The following is a 23859-nucleotide window of genomic DNA, read 5'->3' on the forward strand; positions in this document are numbered from 1 at the left end:
TTCTACGGATGCTATTTCATCTGGTGATGAGCAATGCCTTGTTTCCATCAAACATGATGCCTGTCATTCACACTAAAGATTTTAATCATTGTCCTGGTGTTGTGCCTCAAGAGAATCATGTTTTGAGCTCTACAGACAATTTTGGATTTCATGCCTCATGTTTGCAACCTGACATGCTCTCTCTTCTGCGGGACCATCTATAGAGAGGTGTGAGCCTTCGCAAATCAAGTCCAGTCAACTGAAATTACCACAAGTGGTCTTGATTTAAGCTGTAGAAACATCTCAAGGATGATCAGTGGAAGCTAAATTTTGATCTCCATGTCAACTGTTGGGAATACTTAGATTTGATTTCTTGATTTTCTATTTTTAATAAATTAGCAAAAATCTCAAAAACTTTTTTCTAAATTTTCATAATGGAGTATGTGAGTGTGTCAGAAGTTTAATTAAAAATATTGATTTAATACAATTTGGAAAAGCTGAAATTTGCACCTTCTTAATCTTTGCTCCAAGTTAAAAGGCAGATTTGCTAAATAAATAAAGTGAAATTATATTTTTAGCATTTATCCAATGAAAATTTTGACTCAATAACAAATATATCTACGGTAATATAATTTTGTGAACAGATAAAAAAAGTATAGTGCCATAAGGATGTTCTATTATTCTATCATTTAGATGATGGAGGAATGTACATAGGCTATTAGCTTTCAGAGGTTTATCTTTACCAGTCAATCAGTCAACATTGAGCCATTCAAAAATTTATATAAACAGGTCTTTATGACCAATTTGTTACATGGGTGTCCTTTAGCACATAAATATTGACTTTCAGGTGCATGGTTTTCTGTCTTGTTTATTTGGACAAAGGTCAAAGATGTCTCTGCAAAGTTTGAAAATAATTACTAAACTTGTTTTCCAAATTCAGATGATAATCAGCAAGGAATAAATGAAACTTTGATGATCTGACAAACTAAAATGGTCTCCTGTTCCTGCTGAGTACCAATTATCACTTTCATAGACTTCAATTTGCTTCTCTTTGAATTTTGACCTGAGCTTTAAAGACTTTCTACAAATGTTAGTTTTTAGTACTTTGGGATCAGCCTTGCCTTTGATTAAACTAAATGTCTGTGCCAAGAGGAGATCATGTAACTTCCACCAATCAACCAAAGGTCTCTCAACCTACCGACCATATTGATCCTAAAGAGGAGAGAGGGCTGATGAACTCCATTGTGCAAGTCTGTACTCGAGCTGATTGGTTGGTGGAGAGACAGGAGCAAAGTCTTAGCTGTGACAATCTGTTTAGGAACGAAACAGAGGTCAAGGGTTGTGTTGACTCTAGGTTAAAGGGTATACAAGGGTTTTGTGAGTGGGTATGATAGTCAGAGCAAGAATATAAAGGGTCATCATTTTCTTCTCTCCTGGCATCTCTCCTCTGTGTGGTTGGTGTGTGGGAAAGAGACATAGTAAGTTTGACAGAGATAGAGTCAAGACAGGGCTTCGTGATGAAGACCTGTGTCCTGTTCCTGCTGGTAGTGGGGAGCGTCTACAGCGCACCAGTTGAGCAGGGTGGCATCCAGCCAGGTTCTTGTGAAGATCCATCAGCTGTGAGCGCTGCTCATTTAGCTCTCAGCAAGATCAACCTTGACCGAGTGGATGGCTACGTCTTCAGCCTGCACCGGCTTTCCAATGTCCACCTGGATAGACATGTAAGTAAAACCAATTGAGCCCCACTGATGATTATTTATTGGTCTGAGACATAATGCACTCTGAGTTTCTTTCTTTCTTTCTTTTTTTTTTTTACATTGATTCAAAGATAAAACTTTGAAGATATGACAAATCACACATTACTAGTGCTTTATTCATTTTAACACTGTGTTGAAATCATACATAATAATTGTTATTTGTGTGTTACAGGGAGAAAACGGAGTAGTTTATTATCTAAAGTTGGATGTAGTGGAGACCAACTGCAGTGTTCTCAGTAGGAGGGACTGGAAGAAATGCGAGGCTCGTTCCGAAACTGAGATGCCAGTGAGAACTCAAATCTTTACTCTTAACACATAAACAAACAAGTAAATTCTGTCCTGCAACTTGTTCTTTATCAGTTATTCATTCATAGATAACTTTTGGTGTCAGCAGAAGCAGGATCCCTTTACATCATCTGTTTAAGGTGGAACTGATGCAATTTAATGGCAGCTCAGTGAATTATTATAAAGTACAAAGACAAAACAGGCATAAAATTTAATAATCTATACTTCTCTGCCTGTGGGGAAGTAAAACAAGCATTTCCAAATTCATATTTTAAAACTCTAATCTAACAAGATGTGTGCTGGGTTTCATCAGATTTGCAGATAAAGAAAGAAAAACAGCGTTTCTTAGATCATAACCACAGTTGTACTTCAGCTAATTTATACCCCATTAATTCAGATGCATATGCAGAACTTCTCAATCAATTTGTATTATTGATCTGCTATATTGTATTTAACGTAACACATCTAACTTATTCCCAAGAAATGAACAACATGAACAACAAAATGAACAACATGAACAACAATCTAGGTGCAATTGTTTCATTGCACCTACATTAAGTTAGGTTTGACATCCTTCTGCTCATTTAGCTCAAATTTCCACAAATTAAGATAATTCCTACACAACTACTCCTTCCACTATCCATCTTTAAAGCAACAGCACTGCTGTTGAGGATGAAAATGCATGCCTGCAAGCAAAAATAAAAACAGCTATATTAAAACAAAACTTCACAAGGTATTTTCTGTTTTCTACTTTGACTCAACTACTACTCTACTGGAGTACAGAAAAATATGTTTGGGACAAAAAAAAACAATCCAAACAAATATAGGACCTATCCTGTATATATACATTACTGTGTTTTTGCAGATTTATGGACAATGCAAGGCTGCTATCTACATCAACAAGCCACACAGAGTGGTTCGTCTCTACAAATACAACTGTGTTATTAGGCCAGGTAAGAAAAAAAAAAAAATTATTAAATATTGTTGAGTGTGTGTGGTTTTGTGCTAAAAGTTAAGATTTTTTATGAAAGAGAACTTTGTGAGGCTAGCAAACGCAACACATTATTACAATATCCTATCACTAAAAGGACGTTTTATATTTACTCAGTTCCTGCAGCCAGGGTGACAGCGATTTGCCCCGACTGTTCAACTTTCATCAGCTTTGACAACGAACAGGTCCAGAGGACCGTGTCTCAATCATTGGAAAAGTTCAACAATGAAAGTGGACTGAATAATCATTTTGCTCTGCTCAAAATCTTACGCGCTTCTGCCGGCGTAAGTAAAAAAAAATTAATAATACCAAACAAACATTGCATTGTATACTATTTTATCCCATCTTATTGTGTATTCTAGTTAAACCAAGGTAAAAGATGCCTTTAGTTGAAAATCTGACAAGTTACATCAATTGAACAGTCTATGAAAATCTCCTGATTATATATATTTTCTATTACTGTATCCTATTTCAAATACAAACCTTTTCTCTTTTCTTCCACTTGTCTCCAGATGGCAATGGACATGTATTACAATGTGGAGTACACTATTCAGGAGACTGTTTGTGGAAAGTATAAACAGTCACCAGCAGGTGAAAAGTGTCCTATCATGACATGTGAATTCTCAGTAAGTCATATCAAAATAGTTCCTTAAAATTTATGTGGTCATAAATCTGTATTGGTCATTTTACATGTGCTTTCACCATGTGACCTGAATGGAGTGGAATGCTACATTTAAAATATGCTTCTGTTCTCAGCACAAGGGTTTCTGTAAGGCATCTCTCATGAATACCCCAGTTGGTGAAGACATTAGGGTAGAGTGTGAAATCTATGAGCAAGAGGTAAACTACATTTTCTGTATTTTAAAAGGGCTTTCATTGGTCTAATATTTATACGAGCTTTGAATGTGTTGCTCTAATGTTCCACATGATACAAATCTATATTTTCTTGATTTTTGACAGGCTGCTGAAAGAGAAAAAATACAACATCTGCTGGGTGATGCAACTGACCACCCCCACAATGACACACATACACATCAACATGGGAGGGGCCATGACGATGACAAAGAGCGTGGCAAAGGTCATTCGCATGGACGTGGGCATGGACACGCACACGGTCATCGTAACGGGAGTCATGAACACGATCAGGGCCATGACCATGGTCAAGGCAGGGGACATGGACACGGTCACGCCCGGGGACAATGGCGGGGCCACGAACATGGCAAAGGTCATTCAAATTTAAGTGAACACGATCACATCCATGACCACACCAAGGATCACTCTCACCATGATGTCCCACATCCTAAAGACAGCAAACATCACCACACACATGATCACAAACCAGGCAGCGCCTACAGGCATGGGCATGCCCACTCACATGACCATGGACTTGACAGCGATCATGATCACGTTCATGCCTATCATGCCAAGGCACGTCACTACCCTGGTGGCTTTCCCAATCAGCACCATAACTACACCCATCCTGAGGGCACACACACCCATGACCATGACCATGAGCTTGCTTTGGACCATGAACATAAGCATGCCCACCTGCATGAGCATGAACATCACCACCATCATCACTTGCATGAGCATGAGGCTGAACAACATGATGAACCAGAGGGCTTGATAAGGACTCTGCCTGCCATTGACCAACCGATGATCCTGCCTTCCTTCCCTGACGTTCCCGCAGGTGGGCCTGGAGCTGGAGTCACTCTGCCCCTTAAACCTGACCCCAGTATTCCAGGACAGACTGAACCAACCATCCTACCTTTCCCTACTTCTCGCTCAGCAGAGTGTGCCAATCCAGCAGAAGGAGCCGGTCTAGTGAACAAACTCTTTAAGGAGGATCCCTTGTTCCAGCCTGTTGCATGATGGAACTTAATTGCTTTTGAAAGAGAGCAAAACTTCTGAGAGAATTCAGATTCTAATTGTTTAAGTATTGTAACACCTACTTTTCCTGGTTATTGTTGAATACCTAACTTGTGAAATGCCAGCTATTTTGAACATTCAATAAAGACAAAGTGTACAAAATTAAACTCCTTTTAATGTGTGCCATTAAAATGCTTCTGAACATCAAAAGATTAAAAGCTGTAAATAAGTCATTGGTTAAAAGGGCAACAGTACAGCTGGCTGTGTCTAAATGTATTTAAACATTTAAACTCTGAATTGCAAAGGTATTTCAGATCTAGAATATTCTGAAATATTCTAGATCTGAAATACCTTTGCACCCAAAATACCTTTGCACCCAAATTCTCGAAAGTATATATCAAACTGTCATGTTAGTATGTAACCTTCTGACCCCTAAAGATTTTATTACAAGAATATTAATAATGAATCTTAGGCTGTTCTGGAAGGAACTGAAAGTCGCAAAAGAGAACACTGTTGAGACATGAGAGGTTAGATCGGAATTGACTTGAAATGCATGATAAAATATGAAACAAGCTTACTTTGAGTCGTTGTAGGTGGAGCTGCCAGGGACAAGTGAGTGGAAGGTGTTGTTTTTTCTTGTGTATTGACATTGACAGATGATTCTTGAGCCAGACAGATGACAAGACAGAAAGCAGTGTTTGTGGGAAGACAGGCAGGTTAAGCACTCAGGAGGATGATGGAGAGTAAAAGTTGCCAGACACAGAGATGGGTTCCAACATTTTTGGTACAGATGAGGTCTTGATCAAGGGAATCCAGAATTCGTCAGATGGGGTGACCAAATGAGCATAGCAATCCTGAAGAAAGATAACGCTCAGGCATCAGAGCCTTCTTCTTTTTCTCCTTTTCTGTTATGGCTAATCACAGACAACTTTCAGGTGGATACTGCCACAAATTGTGAAGTACATCAACTGGGCTTAATTTCTAATATGGCAAAGGAGGGATGGCAGCCAGCTCTTAGCAGTTGGTGAGCACATAGGTCCCCTCTATGCTTCCTGCCACCATCTAGTGGATGCAAAAATGAACAACACACAAGGAGACAAACCTTGACAGAAACATGTTTCTGCAAACATTTCATTGTAATCATATTGAAATTGATTTGTTTGTTTGTTCTTCCTGAGTATGCAATTAATGCAATTAATACAAACTATATATGTATATATTACCTTGTATGCATATATATATATATAGACATAGATATAGATATATATATGTATATATCTATATCTATGTCTATATATATAGATCTAGATCTATATATAGATCTAGATCTATATATAGATCTATATATAGATCTATATCTATATATAGATCTATATATAGATATAGATCTATATATAGATCTATATCTATATATATATCTATATATATATATAGATCTATATATAGATCTATATATAGATATAGATCTATATATATAGATCTATATATATATATATATATATATATATATATATATATATATATATATATATATATATATATATATATATATATATATATATATATATATATATATATATATATATATATATATATATATAAGGTAAATCCACAAAGGAATTACCTTGTATATATAGCTACAAACATCCAAAACAGGAGAATTTCTAATTTTTTCAACTTCAGACAGAACATCTGCTCTCGGTTGCTAAAACTGAAAAAAAAAAGTCTTTATATCTTTGTCTTTGTGAACTTTTACTGATGCAATCAGATTTTCAGACAAAGCAAACAGCCGTTATCAGTGGGCCTCGTCTGTTGCAAAATTTAAAAACAACGTTTTTCCTAGACTGACTTATTGAGTAATTTCAAGTTAAAGGTTTGATAAGCTGTTCAAAAACAATCATAATAAAGTTTTAATCCACAAAACAGATTGCATCAAAAGTTCAACAGAACTGCCCCTTTGACCCTGCTCTGTTGAACAATAGACACATCTAAAAATTGCAGGCCTTTGACAACTGGAGTAGAATTTCCCTGGCTTAAAAAATAAACCTCAGAAAGAAAGTTTAAGGACACTTTAATATATACAAACTTCTGAGAGAAATTAAACGAAAAACACCAATATTTTCCTAAAAATAAGAATTCTGATTCAGTCTAAAACCTGCAGGACAGGAGATCTTGAGAACTAGAGTTTAAGACCCCTGGTTTAAAACAGACGTGTCAGTTCTCAAAAATTTTCTCAGCTTGATTGCAACTCTGCTCTAATTGATTGCTCCTGATGTGATCCTTGTAAGACGATTGTACAAGTAAAATACAATTAAAATACAATTTGCACTTTTTGAGTTGGACTGAATAGACAACTGATGACTTTAGCTTTGCTGTTCACCTCAATAAGAAGGTGATTTCAAGAAATAACTATTTGATATCACAATTGGTAATTAGACCTTTTTCACTAAAATACCAAGGCCATTTTTCAACTTTTTGTGAGAAAACTGAGACATAATCATATTGTGGGAAAAATTTACTCCACTCTCTGATCAAGCTCCAAAACATTGTTTTGTAGTGAAAGCATCAAGGAAGAGACAAACTTTCTAAACTTTAAATTATATCATTCTTTCTTTAGTTTATGGAGAAATATCATTTGTAAATCAGAATCAGGTAACAAAATTAAAGGAGGTAATGTACTTGACAATTATTTTAATGACAGAGTGAACTATGACCGCTCAGTCAGTCAGGCATTGGCCTTTCATGCAATAGATGCAATCAGTTGTTTGCTCATCCGTTGCGGGAAGGGTGAAAGTCTAGCATTTACCTTCTTGTATCTGTCAGAACAGTCTGTGAAAGCTAGATTTTTTTTTTTTCCAATTGTATGTTTGCTCCTGTGTGTGTGAGAGAGAGTCTGTGTATGTGTAGAAGAACATGAGTGTATCCTTTCTAGTTCTGTTACTGGCATTACTTTTCCATAATGGGAAAGCCACAGTCGAGTCACAAGGCTGCAACAGCCCTGATGTTGAGAGAATGGCAGAAGAGGCCCTGCAGCAGATCAACCAGGACAGGACTGATGGATACATCCTAACTCTCAACAGACTCTACGATCTCTCCAGCACATCAAATCAGGTTAGGGTGAAAATATTCATGCATGTACATAATTAATGATTAGTAGATGGGGTCTCGATTTTCAACTGTGTTAGCATTTTGACAACATTTTGGGTTATTGAAGAAAGAATCTTGCAGAAGAAAATATACACAGAGATTTGAATGGCACTATTCACAGTTTTAGTCTGGCTGCCCTTGTAATCTGCAATATCTCTTAATTAACCACGCTCCTAATGGATTGTCACTAGTGTACAGGAAGCCCAAAGGGTAGTCCTTGATGAAGTCATCTGCTCTTGGTCTCTCCCCTTTCTTCTCTCTGTCCTTCTTTCTCTCATTTTTGTTTTTTAATTGTAGAATACACATCTTATTGTTGTTCTCAGGAGAAGAGTGGTTCAGTTTACAACTTGACTATCGATGTGCTGGAGACCAAGTGCCACAGTATCAGCAGAAAACCATGGAAACAATGTGAAGCCAGAGGTCTTGGAGATATCCCTGTAAGTCCAAAACTGTTTTGTGTTATACTTCAGTAAATATACAGCTTACACACATTAAAATAAATATCCAACACAGTTGTGTTTTGATTTTTTTTAATGTGCTCATTACTATTTGTCTTCAAATTCTATTTATTTTCTGTTAGCTCTTAGTGATTGCAAGGCAATGTAGCCATTCAAAAATGTGGGGATTTTTTCCAATTGTTATACTTAAAAATAAAATTAAAATTAAGCTATGTTAAATGTATTTTTTCTATTATTTTGGTCAATCTGATACTACTTAACCCTAAAACTGCCTTAATAAAGAACAAATACAAAAAAATGTGCTGTAAGAAGAAAAAAAATACATCTCTAGTTTATGGTAAAATACTATCAGCTGTGGTTGCTAGAATTTCACCATAATGATTTCATTTACTTAATCTAAAAGCTGTTTCACAATTCTGGAATGTGTCACCTTTAGCCACCTTTTTACAAATATTTGCTTCCTTCAGGTATATGGAGAGTGTCAGGCATCTGTTCGAGTTGATGCTCAGGTCAAACTGGAGAGCTACTCTTGTGCCCTGCGAGAAGGTGGGTGAAATTACCATAAGAAAAAGAACAAAATAATAATCTAAACATGTGTGATCCTTTTATGATCCATGATTTTATTGAGAGCATTGAAATGAATGAAAAGAATCAGAATCAGTTTTATTGTCCAAGTTTGTCAAGACAAACTAGAAATTTATCTTTGATTCTATGAGTCCCTGCACACTACTGCCCCCCAAATTGTTATAAAATAGAAGAGCAAGGTAAATGAACAGACCATGAAACATGCCTTTTGCCATTTTTACCCTTTATTATTACTAGTAATAAATGTTTATTTTGCATTGGTTTGTCTTATTTAGTTTATAATTTTAGTAAAATATGTTGCGTCCCCTCAGACAGTGTTTTTACTGTTTACTTTTAGCATCTTTTGGTCATTTCTGGGTTGCTTTTATTTTTCCTTCTTTGCATGAGAATGATTGACTTTTTTTTTCTTTCTACCCATTGCATTTAGTATGCAATTGTCAAACAGAAATTGCAAAGTTCGACAGAATTTCTTCACAACACTGTGGTGCAGTTGGTTTCTTTTTCTGTTTCTTTGACTTTGCACCTTTAATCTTAGTTGCAGCTACTGCTGTTGTGCATGTGTGTCCGGATTGCCCTACGGCTGACAACTTGAATGAACCAGTAATCAAGGAGACAGCCAAGCTCGCTCTGCAGAAGTTTAATAAGGAAAGCCATCTGGTCAACTACTTCACTCTGGAAAATATTACAAAAGCCAGCTTACAGGTAAATACAAGTGTGTGGACCTTGGCAAATTTACAAATAAATCAAACTTCAGATCCAGGCCAAGTTTCTTTGAGAAATATTCTTACCCTTAAAACTTTTTGCATCATATATTGTTTCAAAATTCAATGTATTTTGGGAAGCCAAACAATTACATATAATTGTTAAATTGATTCCCCAATTTTTTTTATTTTATATGAGTGTCAGTAAAAATATTATGAATGTCAATTTGATACTGTATGTACCATGCTTTTGTGTGTTTTGCCAGTGGGTTGTTGGACCGTCTTACTTTGTAGAGTTCACTGTTCTGGAAACGGAGTGTTCAAAAGGAACTGATTTCAGTGAGCTGACCCACTGCACTCCAATGAACTGTCAGTTTGCTGTGAGTACCAGATTTAAACATTGCAATTTAGCTGTTTCAGTCCTTTCCAAATTTCAAAATTTTCAAAAATTTGACATTCTAAGAATTTATCTTAGAATGTCAAATTCTTACGCGAATGTCATTTATCTTACGCTGTAAGAATATGTGAATATAGGCAATTGATTAATAAAAACAAATAACATACTAATTATTCTTAACTTCTCTTTTAGCACAGGGGGTTCTGTATTGGATCACACATGACTCATGAGGAGGCGTTTAAAAACATGAACCCTGTTGGGAAAGACGCCAGCTCCTTTCAGAAAGCAGAATCTGTTGAGGTGAAATGTGAAATATATGAACCACAGGTATTTTTCTATCAAATTATTATTATTATTGGATTACCTATCGAATAAAAAAATGATTCAAAAACTTTCCATAGCATTTTGTAAACTTCCAAAAATTTACAAAATCTTGAAGTATCTCTGTTACTACTTAAAGGAAAGTAACAGAAAGTAACACTCCTAAACTTTCATGGATAAGAAAATTTTAATAAAATGTTCTCACCCCAGAAAGGAGGATGTCCATTATTTATTTGTCATCGATATTTGTTCAATTGTGAAACCATAATTTTTTTATTCTTCTTTCTGTAGGCTGCCACTGTGGAGGAGCAGGCCCATGCTAAAGCAGTGAGTGGGCACCCAGAGGAACATCACCACAACCACACACACCTGCACCACCATGAGCATGTGCATTCTGTCACACAAGGCTCAGACATCACTGTCTCCAACCCAAAAGGCCTTCTTGGCAGAATTGTGTTTGAGCCTGCCACTCCCAGATCAGCCCCAACTGCTATCTCCTGTCCTGGTGCGAGAAGACACAATCTTGGTTTACAGAGTCCCATTCTCTGATTACCTGGATTCGTCTTTGTTTAATCTCCCATGTTACATATTTTATATTTTGATGGAATTTCTTGAAACTGGAATAAAGAACTGTTACTAAAAAGTAGGATGGTATTAAGTTATTTGTCATTATTGTAACATGATGCATTTCACTAATTCTTTGATTAAAGCATGTTTTACCATCCATCCATCCATCCATCCATCCATCCATCCATCCATCCATCCATCCATCCATCCATCCATCCATCCATCCATCCATCCATCCATCCATCCATCCATCCATGCGTCCATCCACATTTGTTCTAAGGGGGGTTGGGAGGTGCTCATGTTTTACATTGAATATTTTTTTCTGATAATGTGAAATACTTGAAGTATGTTTTCACAGTTCAAATGCAGTTTAAACAAAGAAAACTCCAGGAACACAATCTCTAGTATAGACAGACAAAAAATTGTAATCTCTTTTAGAAGACAATTAATGACCTAACAAATTTAATTGTCACTAAGCTCATCCTTTCTCTAAAGAATTTATTATTATTATTATTATTATTATTATTATTATTATTATTATTATTATTATTATTATTATTATTATTATTATTATTATTATTATTATTATCACGTTGTACTTAAATTTCATGTTTTTACTTTTTGTGCGCTTTGGACGGTTGTCCACAAGGTGTCCCCCTTTCTCCCACTTTGTCTCAGCAAACAAATTTGTCTGTTTTGTATTAAGTAACCGGTTGGGTGAAATAAATAAAGAGAACGTTTAATTGATTCCAGCTTAAACTAAGATAAACTGTCAAACCAGGTTGAAATCAATTTGAGTCTATGGAAATAAAAAAGTTGGCAGAGAGCACAAAGAATAGCAATTGTATTTGGAGATGTGAAATTTATATATGTAAATGCAATAAAAGTATAGACTAAGAAGTACTGAACACTTTGGCATGTCACACTTTCCCAATGTTTTTATTTATTTTTTAATCTGAAAAAAAGTTGAACAATTTTAAGGGCTATGAATACTTTTGGAAGGAACTTTTTCTGAGAAATCTGGTGGTTTTCTATGCACCTTCTTAATTGAATGAGTCTTCAGTCTTAGCTCTCATTAGCATGATCAAATATTGTTTAATTAGGACTGCTCCATCAGCCCCGAATGTGAATTGATTGTGGGACTCAACTCTTCAAAAAGTCGGTCAAGTTCAAGGGTTTGTAATCTGCCAGAGCCCAGCAGACTCCAAGGAAGTGGCAGAAGAGCATCAAGCAGCTTCGGCATTAGAGACTGATTTTATCTAATCTATCCACGACTGTATGCTGTAGCAACTTTTTTCATTGTTCTACTATCACATGTTGTGAGAACACCTCAGGGTAAGATGTGCATTGTTCTCTTTATTCATCCTGCTGCTTCCATTTTTGTGTTCAGTTTTTCTGAAAGTAAAAGTGGATTTAGTTATCTTGTTATGTGTCCCCGCATTTTTTGTAAACCACCACTGTTACTGTAGCTGAAACACCCCTAAACACGTATGCATGCCTGGAAAACCAGACTGGAATTTGTTACTCCCACACAGTGGTATGTGTTTGTAGTTGATTAAGAGCAAGAGAATGCAAGCAGTTGCTTTTTTCCCCTCAGCGAAGCAGAATAATGCTTATACAGCTGTAACTCAGAATCAACAATAAAATACTTAAAGGCACATGAAGGCATCAAATGATTGAAAATATGTTTTAATTGACATTTTCACACCTTTTCTTAATCTTTCACAAATCATTTGGTTACACCTTCTTGTAAATAATATGAAGAAAAAACAACTCAAAATTGTTGCATGATTTTGCTGAAAGTGTTTAGCAAAACACTTTCAGATTGTTTTAATGTTATTGAAAAAAACAATGATGACCCCCATATTTGACAGAAAACAATTTGACCGAAAATTTTTAAAATTGTTATAAACTCCTGGAGTATTTGGTAAATCAGCAAAAGATAATTATTTGCAAAATGTCAATTCAATAATGAGTATAAACTTGAGTCTGTACATTGGAAATATCAATATATTTTCTGACATGGGCCTCACTTTATGTTATTTGTACATTTTCATGAAATAAAAAATGAGGGTTTTTTTTCCACTTCTCACATAGGCTATTTTGGGGCAGTGGGTGGGTGGGAATACATTTTGTGCTTGGGAGTGTCAAACATTGGCAGAAACTCAGCATTGATTTGAACTTAGCATCGATTTGAACCAAAGTGGTTCAAGCATCAAATCAGGACAGGATGCTTCCCTTTGAAGATTTTTAAAGGCGAACTCAGGACAGACTTCTGGCCCGAGGTCAGTGGGAAAAGGAATGTTTTGGTTCTCTTTCTGGACCGGTTAGCTCTCTGATCCAATCTAATACTGTGAAGAATTACAAATGTAGATACAGTCTGGTCTTTTCAAAAGCTTTTGAGGATTTGAATCATAAACTAATTGTTTTCCTCAGATTGTAGCCCTGTGAAGTTTGTTTCCCCAGCAGCATTTTTACTGGAACCCTGCTGAGACCACACTGATCTCCACAAGCTGGCTCACAACGAGAATAGTTTTTAAAAGCCAACATCCAACAGACGGCCATGTGTTCAATAAACAGAACAGGAATAATTTACACTGTGTTCTTTCAAGAAAGTCTTAGGAAGACATTGGGTTACTGTGGAGGGTTACTGGTTTTATTCTGTAATAACTGCTCATGCAGAGACAGCAGCTGTTCCTGTCTGCCTCGAACCTTTGTTATTGTTATAAGGAGAGAAAGGTTAGGATCCCAGGGCTTAAGGACTTAGTGTGATGTAATGATTTTTTTTTCTTGAAATATCTTTCTCATATTTGCATGTAAAGTAACTTTCAAAAGCATGGATACCCCTTGAATTTCTTATATTCTCATGTTTTGCTACAAATTGAATTTTACTAGGATTTAGTCTGATTGACTAACATAAAAAATAATGTGTAATTGTGACATCGAAAGAAAATGATACATGGTCTATAAAATAATCATAGACATGATTTTGAACCAAAATCATGTCTATGATATTCTGCTCCTCTGGGTCAAAAGTTGAATGTCTCCTACATGGTTTGTGGTAAAGAGCAAACAGTACTTCTTTTTTTTTTCTATTTTCCGCAATTACTTACTTGAAATAAAAATTCTGATTTTTTATGTATGACAATGTATGGCTACTATGTACTTTATACATGTATACATATACAGGAGGTATGTATATATACTATGTATATATGGCTACTACTTGTCCCGATCAACAAATTACTCTTGCTTCGTTGTAGATCCCTGCTACTCCTCCAGACTTACTGTGATGCCTTTTTGACTATTATGCATTCCTTACACAGTATGTCATCATAGGGATAGGTATGGAGCAGCAGCTCTTGTAACTTAAAATGTATTGGATTGAAAGTGCTGCTTAAGATATCTAAAAGTTTGAAATGTTTTATATTTTAGTACTGCTTTAAAACACCTTAACATTCTTGTTGTTCTCCTTGGTCTTTTACCAAACTCTAAGGCTTTCACAGACCCACTGGTTTTACTCTGAGATTATATTACACACCAATGGGGATTATTTACTGAATTCTTTAAGAGGCAGTTAAATGCTTTAGAATTGCATTTAGGAGTATAAATTAAAGATTAAAATGAACACAACTTATTTCAGATTTTTATTTGAAAATTAAAAAATGGATTATTGTCCTTTCACTTTATAACTATGCACTGTATTATGTTGGTCCATCACAATAAATTAAATAAAAAAATCACTGGTCGCTATGGTTGCAGAGTGATAAAACTGAGATAAATTCCATAGTATGGATTATTTGCAAAGCCCTTTACAGCTGTTTATGCTCTGTAATTGCCAAAAAGGCAACATGAACTTAAAAACTTTATGTAAATCATTTAAACCTCAGATGTTATCTCACAATATTTCTGTTTACTCTGTTTAAAAGTACAACGTCTACACAAGCTTTCTTGTTGAGTAATGAAACAATTGAAAGAATCAAGTTGGTCTTTTTAATTTGACTTAATTTTGTTACCAAGAATGGCAATAAATAAATAAATAAATAAATAAATAAATAAATAAATAAATAAATAAATAAATAAATAAATAAATAAAGGCAGGGGATTCTGACTTAAATTTGGTAACTAGATGAACCTCTTAAGCCAACTGCTTCTGGGCAAAATCATGCACAACTTCACTCCTGAAGATATCGTTAGGAGCAGTGCTTTGTATCTTTTAAAAGAGACTGTGAGAAAGTCAATTTGTTCCACCCCACTTCCTCTTGTCTATTCACTTGGGACTACCTTACAGGGAGCGAAGCATCTCTACTCAGGGGACAGGACATGTGACTGATGCATAATAAAACATAACAACAGCATTAAAGTGAGTCATACTGCATCTACTGGAGGCACAAAAAGCTGTGCCTCCAGTGATGAGGCTTTTATTCACAATAGTTAGGCATATCTGTGACCCCTGCTTGATAGAAAGATACATTTTACTGTGCCTTTCAAAAATATTCATGTTATAGTCGTAAGCTTCAAAATATTTTGAGGTGATTTAATTTGATATACTAGTCCAAAGTACATAATCTTCTTTCTTTTGTTCATTTTCAAGATGAAATCATTGTTTCCATGTCACAAAGCCACCAGCTCAGTACCCAGTTTCTTGTCAATCTCTGATCCACCTGACGACTGCAGAGTCATTTGAGTATTTCTGCAGATGACAGGTTTCTGACTTGTGCTGGAAGTCTGAAGTGTACATAATGAAAAGGAATGGTGGGAGTACAGTTCCCTGTGGTGCTTCGGTGTCACTGATCACCATTTATCAGGTCGTCATAGATTTAGACAAATGTTAAAACCTCCACCTACGTATTCTGTAGCTTCTGACAGAGCAATTCAGGCTGAATTGTATTAAATGCACTGGAGAAATCAATTAACATGATTGTGCTGCCTGCTTTGTCCTGATGACAGTGGGTTTGTTGAAGCATCCAACTCCATGCTGTCAATGTATCTGCGGAGTTTGGGGGGGGGCAAAAGGAGATGACTTGGTTTAAGAGGAACTTGTAAAGACTGTGGAGGAAGATAAAACATCTACTCTTTGTCAAGAAAGCTGTGAGGAAAACAAGGGTAGGATATCTGTTTGACTAAGGGTGATGATGATGTTGTTCCTGAACTACATCTGTTGAAGAATGTCTTCAAGTCTTTTGCCATCTATCCATTGCTCCTTTTGCTTGAAGCCTGTGTTAAATAAATTGTGATCAGAGTTGTAGAGTGCTATCCAGCTTCTGAACTTTGAGTTGTTTCTGTTAGAAGCTTAATAATATATTTTCTACCTCCCCAAATACTTTTATTTTTATTTTTCTTATATCAGAGAATATTAATGTCAATGCAAAGGATGGTTCTACAAAACCTTGAGTCAAACGAAATACAAAAGCATGCCATATTTTTCAGATTTCACTGGTAATAAAAGGTAAAATTCCAGACCATGTATTCATGCACTACACTGTGTTGCCCTATTGCTCTATCACACAAAATTCCTGCAAAATGTACTGAACTTTCTGCTTGAAAAGTGAACAAATGTTTTAAAAAATGAATGAATGGTACAAATACTTTAGCAAGGCACTTTGTACACTGACACAAATACTTTCTAATACCAATGACGCTCCCCCCCTCCCCTGCCAAGTTAGCCTATTAATCAAAAATATAAACCAATATGAGTGAGGCAAAGTGGGGGTTTATTTTCTTTATATTTAGTAATGAATAGAAGCTTCAACTTAAAGTTGCTTAAAGTTTTCTTATTAATTCTAAACTAACCGGATTAATTTTAAATAAAGCCATTATAATCCAAAATGAGAAAAGTGAAACCTCAGAAGATATATTTGAACTTAGAAGATACTTTATTATCCCAGTAGCCATTCCACTAATTATGCAAAAAGAGATAAAGAATTAAGGGGATTTTTACAGTTTTAGGACTTCAAAGGCTACACTTTTTGCGCCACTAATTTGCATGAATTCCATTGATATACAAAGCTTTATTTTGTTTTTGCAGTGGGTTCTTTAAATAAGGTACAAGCAGCAGAAAAAAAGAGGTATTTATACCCTCAAATGTTGACAATGAAATATCAGAGCAGGATGCACTAATGATGTAATATCACATTTAGCCACTAGTTGGGAGCCTTGTCTTTTTATACATTTCCCAGATGTGCAGAGTTCTTGGTTTGATTCTACCATCATTATTTATTCCCAACTAAATATATCAGAGTAACCTTTATTTATAATTGTCAACCTCTTCTCTTCAATTTAAAATAGTCATAACAATAATAATATTTCTTTACAAATTAGTAAACAAGAATGTTTTGATAAAAAATCTAGATAGTTAAATAGATTGTTCATGAATAATGGTGCAGTTTGGAAACAACGGAGTGTAGTTTCTGTAACTTCTGATTTTATAAAACAATAGATAAATTGTAGGACGCCACTTCTTAGTCTTTCATTCAGGTTTTATTTTTATTTTGTTCCCCCAACCTATATGTTTGTGTACGTGTGAGAATGTAAGAGGAAGAGATGGTGGAATGGAGAAGGGGCAGGTACGGGAGTTTGAGCCACTCCTCCAGCAGAGCCCCGGTTCGCTCCTGTTCCAATGGAAACAGGTGGGATTCCCGAACTCTCCAATCAAACCCGCCCTATTCTGTGGAGCAGGGAGGAGAGCGCAGGAGTCCACAACCGGAGGCAGGACTCGACCAACTTCTACGTTGCGAACAGGAAAAGTCGGGAAAACACATCTTCCCCCGCATGACGCCGTCTGTCTTGGCCTGCATGTGTCCTCAGAGCGTTTCCTGCAGTTCACCGGAGCGCTGCTGAAGTTCTCCCCGCCGCTCGGGCTGCTGTTTCGGCGTCGGAGCGTCGCTGCGCTCGGGACGCCTCGCTGCTATGACGAACACCTACTGACCGGATATTCGGATTGTTTTTCTTGGATTTATCACTTCCCAATCCACCTGTTTTTTTTTTTTTTATCCTGGTCGCGTTCTCCTAAAGGGTGGATATATAAACAGTTGGAAAAATGCCTGGGAAAACGAAGTATAACCTCGTTGATGACGGACACGATTTGAGGATCCCGTTGCACAACGAGGAAGCATTCCAGCATGGGATCAACTTCGAAGCAAAGGTGAATTTCCCCTTCAAAGTGAAAATAGAACAGTGTTTGCAGTGTTGTTGAGTTTAAGTGTGCGTTTGTTTCTAAATAAGCTTTAAACCATGAACAACCGACAACAGAAATCTCATTTTGCGACTTTGGAAACAAATCCTGAATGGTTTTGTTTTGTGGGAAAGTCATTTATGATCTTAACAAGTAAACAAAACTTGTGCCCATTGAAGTAATAATTAAAGTAGATTCTTGACGTGTTGTGGTTAATACAAACAAAGTAAACTCCAATTGTAGTGTCATTAACACACCTTTTGTACCTGTCATGTTGCACCTTCTTTGGCGGCAGTATATCGGCAGTCTGGATGTGACGCGGCCGAGCAGCAGAGTGGAGATTGTTGCTGCCATGAGACGGATCCGGGTGAGTGCAGAACCGGGGAGAGAAAAACAAAATCAGTTTAATTCTGATTGTTAATGTCGATTCTGTCCAGATATGTGCGTGGGTACAGCTTGGGATCTGCATTTGAAGTAATTGGATGCAGTGTGGTTGTCAACTTTTGTGCTGAACTCACTTGTGATTCTACTTTAAGAAACAGTCAAATTCTCCCTCAGATTTAAAAATATATATGTAATAAAATATGACTCCAGTAATTTATAGTTTTACAGGAATACATTCCTTCTTGTGACCTCCAAAATGTTTAACTCCATCCTATGAGATAAACAGTTTGCGCATTCATATCCACTCTCAGTATATAATTTGGTGTCACTCTTTAGGGGTAAATGAAAAGCAGTGTAAACTTCAGTTTATACTGAGCTTTTCCTTTCCTGCACCTCTCTTTTAAGAGGTTTTTGATGTAGCAATTGTTCATGTGCTTGAACAGCTCATCTTGCTCTTGCTTTATTGTCCTATTCCACAGCACATTGAATTTTAGCTTTTCTTGCAAACTATTCCAACCAGAACCTATTCTGGGTTCCACTTGAAGCATCACAAATATGTCAAGCGGTACTTCTATCACAGTTTGAGAACTCTAGGTTCTGCAACTGGGCTGAGAATCGAAGTGTTGGTGTTTAGAAAACATATTTATTAAAACATCTTTAATTGAATAAATGTATTATTTAACACTTTGAACCACATCCAGAATTAAAGAAAGGTTTTAGTTGTAAATTAAGTGTACTCACTGTCTTGTGCTTGGCTTGCCTGGCAGGAGCTTTGGTCTCACATGTGCTCCATCACTGTTCTGAAGGTTTCCTTTGAAGCTGTGCACTGGACTGTGATCTCCCTCCCTTCCTTCTCTCTCTTTCCTTTTTTTCTGCTCTCTGAAGCTATATTTTACAGCTCTCAATTCCAGGAAGTAGACTTAATCTTAATCAGTGCCAATTTGACTGCAGACTTTTTTTTAAAGCAAGCTACTGTAGGTGAAGCCAGTGGTGTTGATGTTGAGGATTATGGCAAACCTCAGCTGTTTACTGCGATTAATGGAGGATTCTTTCAAAACCTCATACACATGTTCACACAAAACCGCATAAGCCACTTCTCATATTTGCCCTGGTTTTTGTCTGAAGCAATAAAATTCAGAATGTACAGTGCCTCGCGAAAAGCATTTTTACCTCTATATATTTTCACATTTTGTCACAATGCAACCCCAAAAGTCTAAAGTACTGAGTTGGTATTTTATGTGACAAACCAGGTCAAATTAAATGACATCAAGATAAAAAAAAAATTAATATTGAGAAGTGTGGTGTGCATTTGTATTAAATTTCCCTGATTTAAGATCCCTTAACCCATCTTTTGTTGCAGTTGCAACTCTTGGTCCGATAAATTTTGGAGTTCTCAAGAAATAGTTCTCCCGTCTACATATGCTCCAACCGAGGTGCGAACCTCTCTAGCTCCTCGTGACTATATCTCCGATCATTTTCAATGTTCATTTGATGGATGAATAGTTCTTTGTGAGGTCCACACAGAACACCTTGTCTTATACATAGATTAAATTATACAGATATTATTTAATAATGATGTGACTTTTAAAGGCAGCTGTTTTTTCTGTATTTAATTCAGTGGTGTCAAAGTAGAGAACACTGAATACAGTTGCTTATCCCAATTTCTAAAACATTTTAATTGTAAAATACTTTGAACATCTTGAATGCTTTTCCTTCCACCTCACAATAATGCAACCCTTTTTGCCAGTTGATGATAAAACCCTAATGAAATACATTAAAAAATTGTGATTGAAGCCTTTGAATGCTTAGATGCAGCCTGGAAAAAACATTTTACTAATCTACTAGAAGCAGTGAGCTGCTTATATGAAGCAGACCACCAAGTGTGCTGCCATAGCAGCATTGGCTGGTTCTGTTGTTGTTGGCAGGAAAATAGGTTTTGGTCTGGGCCTTCCTGCATGAAAATGGTTTGACACTGACAACACAATGGAAGGAAGCCACAGGTATCTAACTCGGAGAGGAAGTCGGAATGGAAATCTTGAGAGAAGTGGGGAAGCAATGATGACGTTTGTAAGCTAGACAGATTTTTGGCATCCATATAGTGACTTGACAGACTCTTGGTTTATTTTTTTTGCAAGAACAAAATGCCCATTTATTGTTAGTATTTTTAAGGATGTTTTTCTATATATTTGTTGTCCTGAGTAACTGATGAGCAAACATTTTTTTATTCTTTTTTTTTTCAACTTTTTAAGTGAAAATCAGCACAAAATTATGTTATCGTAGAATGGAACAGCAAAACAATTACAGATTCCAACAATGTTTGGCTTAATTTGAGTCGAGGATGAAAAATATTGATTAAAATGTTTGTTTTTAAAACAGCAAATGAGTTACTTATACCTAATTTGACTTTTGATGAACTTTAATAATTTATGATTCAACAAGGGGGCCAGGTAACTGTTTACATAGGGCCCTGTTGATTTTGGGTAAAACCTCTTAAATTGTAGAAAAACCAACTATTCTCTTTTACTCAGGTCATTTTTGTTGGTAATTAAAACTGTTTGATGATCTAAAAAATTTAACATGAGAAAAAAATCAGTAAGAAAGAGGATCCAAGTTCTTGACTAAGTTAATTTGAAGTTGATCTTATCTATTGAGTTTTCTCTTGCATCAACTTTCTATGACACAAAGGACTATATTTCTTTTTTATTTACAATTTTTAGGAAATGTTGAATTTTATTTTTATATTTTAACAACTCAAAATCACATTGTCTTTTCTTTTTAATTATTACATTTCCATTTATAAAACATAATAAAAGAGGAACCCATAAGGTTGGTGAATAACTAGACAAAAATAATAAAATGTGTGAAACACTTAATTGCCCATGAACAGAGTGATGTTCACATATTATTTTTGATGAGGACAGCAGAGTTTCTTTCTATAATTCATCTGTCTTGCAGATATTCCAAGATAGAATAGGGATTAATTCATGGTCTGGTTGGTTTTACTTTTATTTTTCACTTGATAAATGAAATCATTTGAAAATAGTTTTTTTTCTTATTTTGTAGCCACTTTAGTTGTTTTCATCTAATATTAAATTTTGTTTAATCTGAATAATGTATGATTAAAAAAAATAATTTCTGGAAATAAGCATAATTTGCAATAAAAATTACCTAACACCCTTAAGAGTATGTTCTTATGCTTTACATTTTCACCTCTCATAAAACTGGTATTTTCATAACACTCTATATAAAACAGACAAGACTTCTACAACACATCTATTTAGTGCAATACACAAGTTGTGACATCTTTCCAGGCCCTGATGTTGGAGCAGTGATATTGATAAGCTAATGCATGTACACAATCAAAGTGTCAGCATTTTCATTTATTTAATTTTGCTTCATGCTCATTTTGCAATTTAATTTATAGATCTTATTTCTGATAACCTCATATTTGTTCGAGATTAAAGTTTGCTCATGTAAGATTATGTATTTGACTTGTCATCTTGTACTAGCACCTAGTCTTTCATGTAATGCACTCATGGAAAGCTGTAAAACCTGGTTAAATTTAATGAGTTGACAAGTAGTAAAAAGACACATCACTATTGGCTTGTGGTTACATCGTTCTGTAAAGTTGTTTTTAACTGTTTATTTTTAAATAAAATACTTTTTTTTCTTTCTATATCTCTAACTGCCTTTGTCTCAGTAGACTGAGTCATGCAGGCTTGCTGGAAACATTTCAGAGTTTTCCGTCATTGTTCATTCTGTGCATCAGCCAGCTGCGAACCAGTATCTGATAATGAATTAAAGACACAGCAAAGCAGGAAATGGCAACAAACTGCACACTACTGCAGGAAACTTAGCAAGATCAGATTAAGTCCCATTTCTCTCTGATCTAGATTTTGTAGCATTTCAAACACTAATCATTAAAAATCCATCACAATTCTGTCTTATGTTTCTTTTTATCTTGAAAAAATTTTCAGATGAAGATCTTTTCTTACATAAATGTCTTTGTAAATTAAATGTATTGCTGTTATTATCTGGCAAAGAGCAGAGGCATCTTAACTGGTTAAAAGAATGGGAGACCTTTACAATGAATTAAAGGGATTAATTTCTCATTAATCTGTCTCTGCTGGGTTAACTGTATGTAGGAAGATTGAGCAGCATGGGGTGAGAAGATTAGATCTGTCTGAAGATTTGTGAGTGGAGACTGCCAGAGCACAGCAGTGTTGCTCGGTCTGAGATGTGAGATAAACGGCAATTTATGCCTCTTCCTCTTTGCCAGACTGAACTGGCACCTTTTTTGAGTTCATGTTTATCAGAAATAGAAGAAAAAAAAAAGAAACTTGGTGAAAGTCACAAAAGTTTACATGAACTGTCATGTTTGTTCCAGTGGGAAGAAGTGGTGCTCGTTATAAAAAGAAGTATTTATCAGTTAGCTGTAAATTATACTAACAAACTGTCTGGGCTATGATTGATGCAGTATCAGATAAAAATTACTTAAAAATATAAACATTAATTTTAGAAAGTACAGTTACATATGACCGCTCAGCTAATCCATGCCATGACCTAATTCGATGATTGTTGGTCTTTATAAGACAATCCCTCCCACACATACATTTACAGCAATTGTGTACGTAGCACATTGACTCCAATTTCGATTCATGTGCTGATTGTACAAAAAAATTCTCACTCACAAAATTTTTTTAAAAAAAAGTTGGCGCAAACTCAGGAATAATTTGAGAGCAAATGAATCATGTGATTTTATTTGGCATGGATTATGTTGTAGTATCTCTGTGTGCCATGGGTTTAGCGTATCAAAATCATAACTATGTTGAAATATTTTTAATAAATTCTTTATAAATTGAAATCATAGAGTGTAGAAAAAGGATCAGAGTTTTCTCTGATGGTATGAAGCCAGTTGATGCCCCCATCACCACATGTTGCTGCCTTCTGTCAGTCAGCATTCTGAAGAAAGCCAGCTTTCTCACATAAGGACCAACTTTGCTGTTCAGGAGTATTTCTGGTTGAGCAATTGTTCAGTATTTTTGAAGTTCCGTTCTTTGAAAAGGTCATATGCTGTTTATATGAACCTATGTTAGTTCCTCTCAGAGGCTGCCAGAGCTAAATGACAAAAGGAGGACAGTGGAGACTACATTTCTGCTGGAATTAGTTAGTTTTGAAGAATTCAATTCATCTAGAAAGTATTAACAGTGCCTAAAAAAAAAAAAAAAAAGGTAAAGAAAAAAA

At 35.7% G+C, this 23859-nt stretch overlaps 3 protein-coding genes across 4 annotated transcripts in view; all 3 read left to right on the forward strand.

Moving 5' to 3' along the window:
* The first annotated feature begins 1399 nt into the window (after nucleotides 1–1399).
* LOC129377914 (histidine-rich glycoprotein-like) lies at nucleotides 1400–5048 on the forward strand. The gene is made up of 7 exons (XM_055058142.1): nucleotides 1400–1700; nucleotides 1909–2022; nucleotides 2887–2974; nucleotides 3130–3296; nucleotides 3525–3638; nucleotides 3769–3852; nucleotides 3973–5048. The coding sequence occupies exons 1-7, from the start codon at nucleotides 1497–1499 to the stop codon at nucleotides 4882–4884; spliced, it is 1683 nt and encodes a 560-aa protein (XP_054914117.1). The 5' UTR covers nucleotides 1400–1496; the 3' UTR covers nucleotides 4885–5048.
* A 2592-nt stretch (nucleotides 5049–7640) lies between these two features.
* On the forward strand, nucleotides 7641–11136 carry si:ch211-284e20.8 (uncharacterized protein LOC563738 homolog). Its single transcript, XM_055054690.1, has 7 exons — nucleotides 7641–7992; nucleotides 8352–8465; nucleotides 8954–9032; nucleotides 9607–9773; nucleotides 10039–10152; nucleotides 10362–10496; nucleotides 10782–11136. The coding sequence occupies exons 1-7, from the start codon at nucleotides 7795–7797 to the stop codon at nucleotides 11037–11039; spliced, it is 1065 nt and encodes a 354-aa protein (XP_054910665.1). The 5' UTR covers nucleotides 7641–7794; the 3' UTR covers nucleotides 11040–11136.
* Nucleotides 11137–18085: 6949 nt separating this feature from the next.
* Nucleotides 18086–23859, forward strand: part of LOC129372843 (carboxyl-terminal PDZ ligand of neuronal nitric oxide synthase protein-like) — a 146773-nt gene continuing 140999 nt past the window's right edge. For both annotated transcript variants that reach the window (XM_055050376.1, XM_055050384.1), the window contains exons 1-2: nucleotides 18086–18201; nucleotides 18527–18598. In XM_055050376.1, the coding sequence (XP_054906351.1) occupies nucleotides 18097–18201; nucleotides 18527–18598 (177 nt within the window). In that variant the 5' untranslated portion in view covers nucleotides 18086–18096. The remainder of the gene's footprint in view (nucleotides 18202–18526; nucleotides 18599–23859) is intronic.

Source organism: Poeciliopsis prolifica, unplaced genomic scaffold (assembly GCF_027474105.1).
Source record: "Poeciliopsis prolifica strain line A6 unplaced genomic scaffold, Auburn_PproV2 SCAFFOLD002, whole genome shotgun sequence".
Classification (NCBI taxonomy): Eukaryota; Metazoa; Chordata; class Actinopteri; order Cyprinodontiformes; family Poeciliidae; genus Poeciliopsis; species Poeciliopsis prolifica.

Excerpts from the sequence above, each read along its gene's own strand:
- LOC129377914 (XM_055058142.1), top strand. The coding sequence starts at position 1,497 with ATGAAGACCTGTGTCCTGTTCCTGCTGGTAGTGGGGAGCGTCTACAGC. Across the intron at positions 2,023-2,886 it reads GTTCCGAAACTGAGATGCCA|ATTTATGGACAATGCAAGGC; the intron begins GTGAGAACTCAA and ends GTGTTTTTGCAG. Across the intron at positions 3,297-3,524 it reads TCTTACGCGCTTCTGCCGGC|ATGGCAATGGACATGTATTA; the intron begins GTAAGTAAAAAA and ends ACTTGTCTCCAG.
- si:ch211-284e20.8 (XM_055054690.1), top strand. The coding sequence starts at position 7,795 with ATGAGTGTATCCTTTCTAGTTCTGTTACTGGCATTACTTTTCCATAAT. Across the intron at positions 8,466-8,953 it reads GAGGTCTTGGAGATATCCCT|GTATATGGAGAGTGTCAGGC; the intron begins GTAAGTCCAAAA and ends TGCTTCCTTCAG. Across the intron at positions 10,153-10,361 it reads CAATGAACTGTCAGTTTGCT|CACAGGGGGTTCTGTATTGG; the intron begins GTGAGTACCAGA and ends CTTCTCTTTTAG.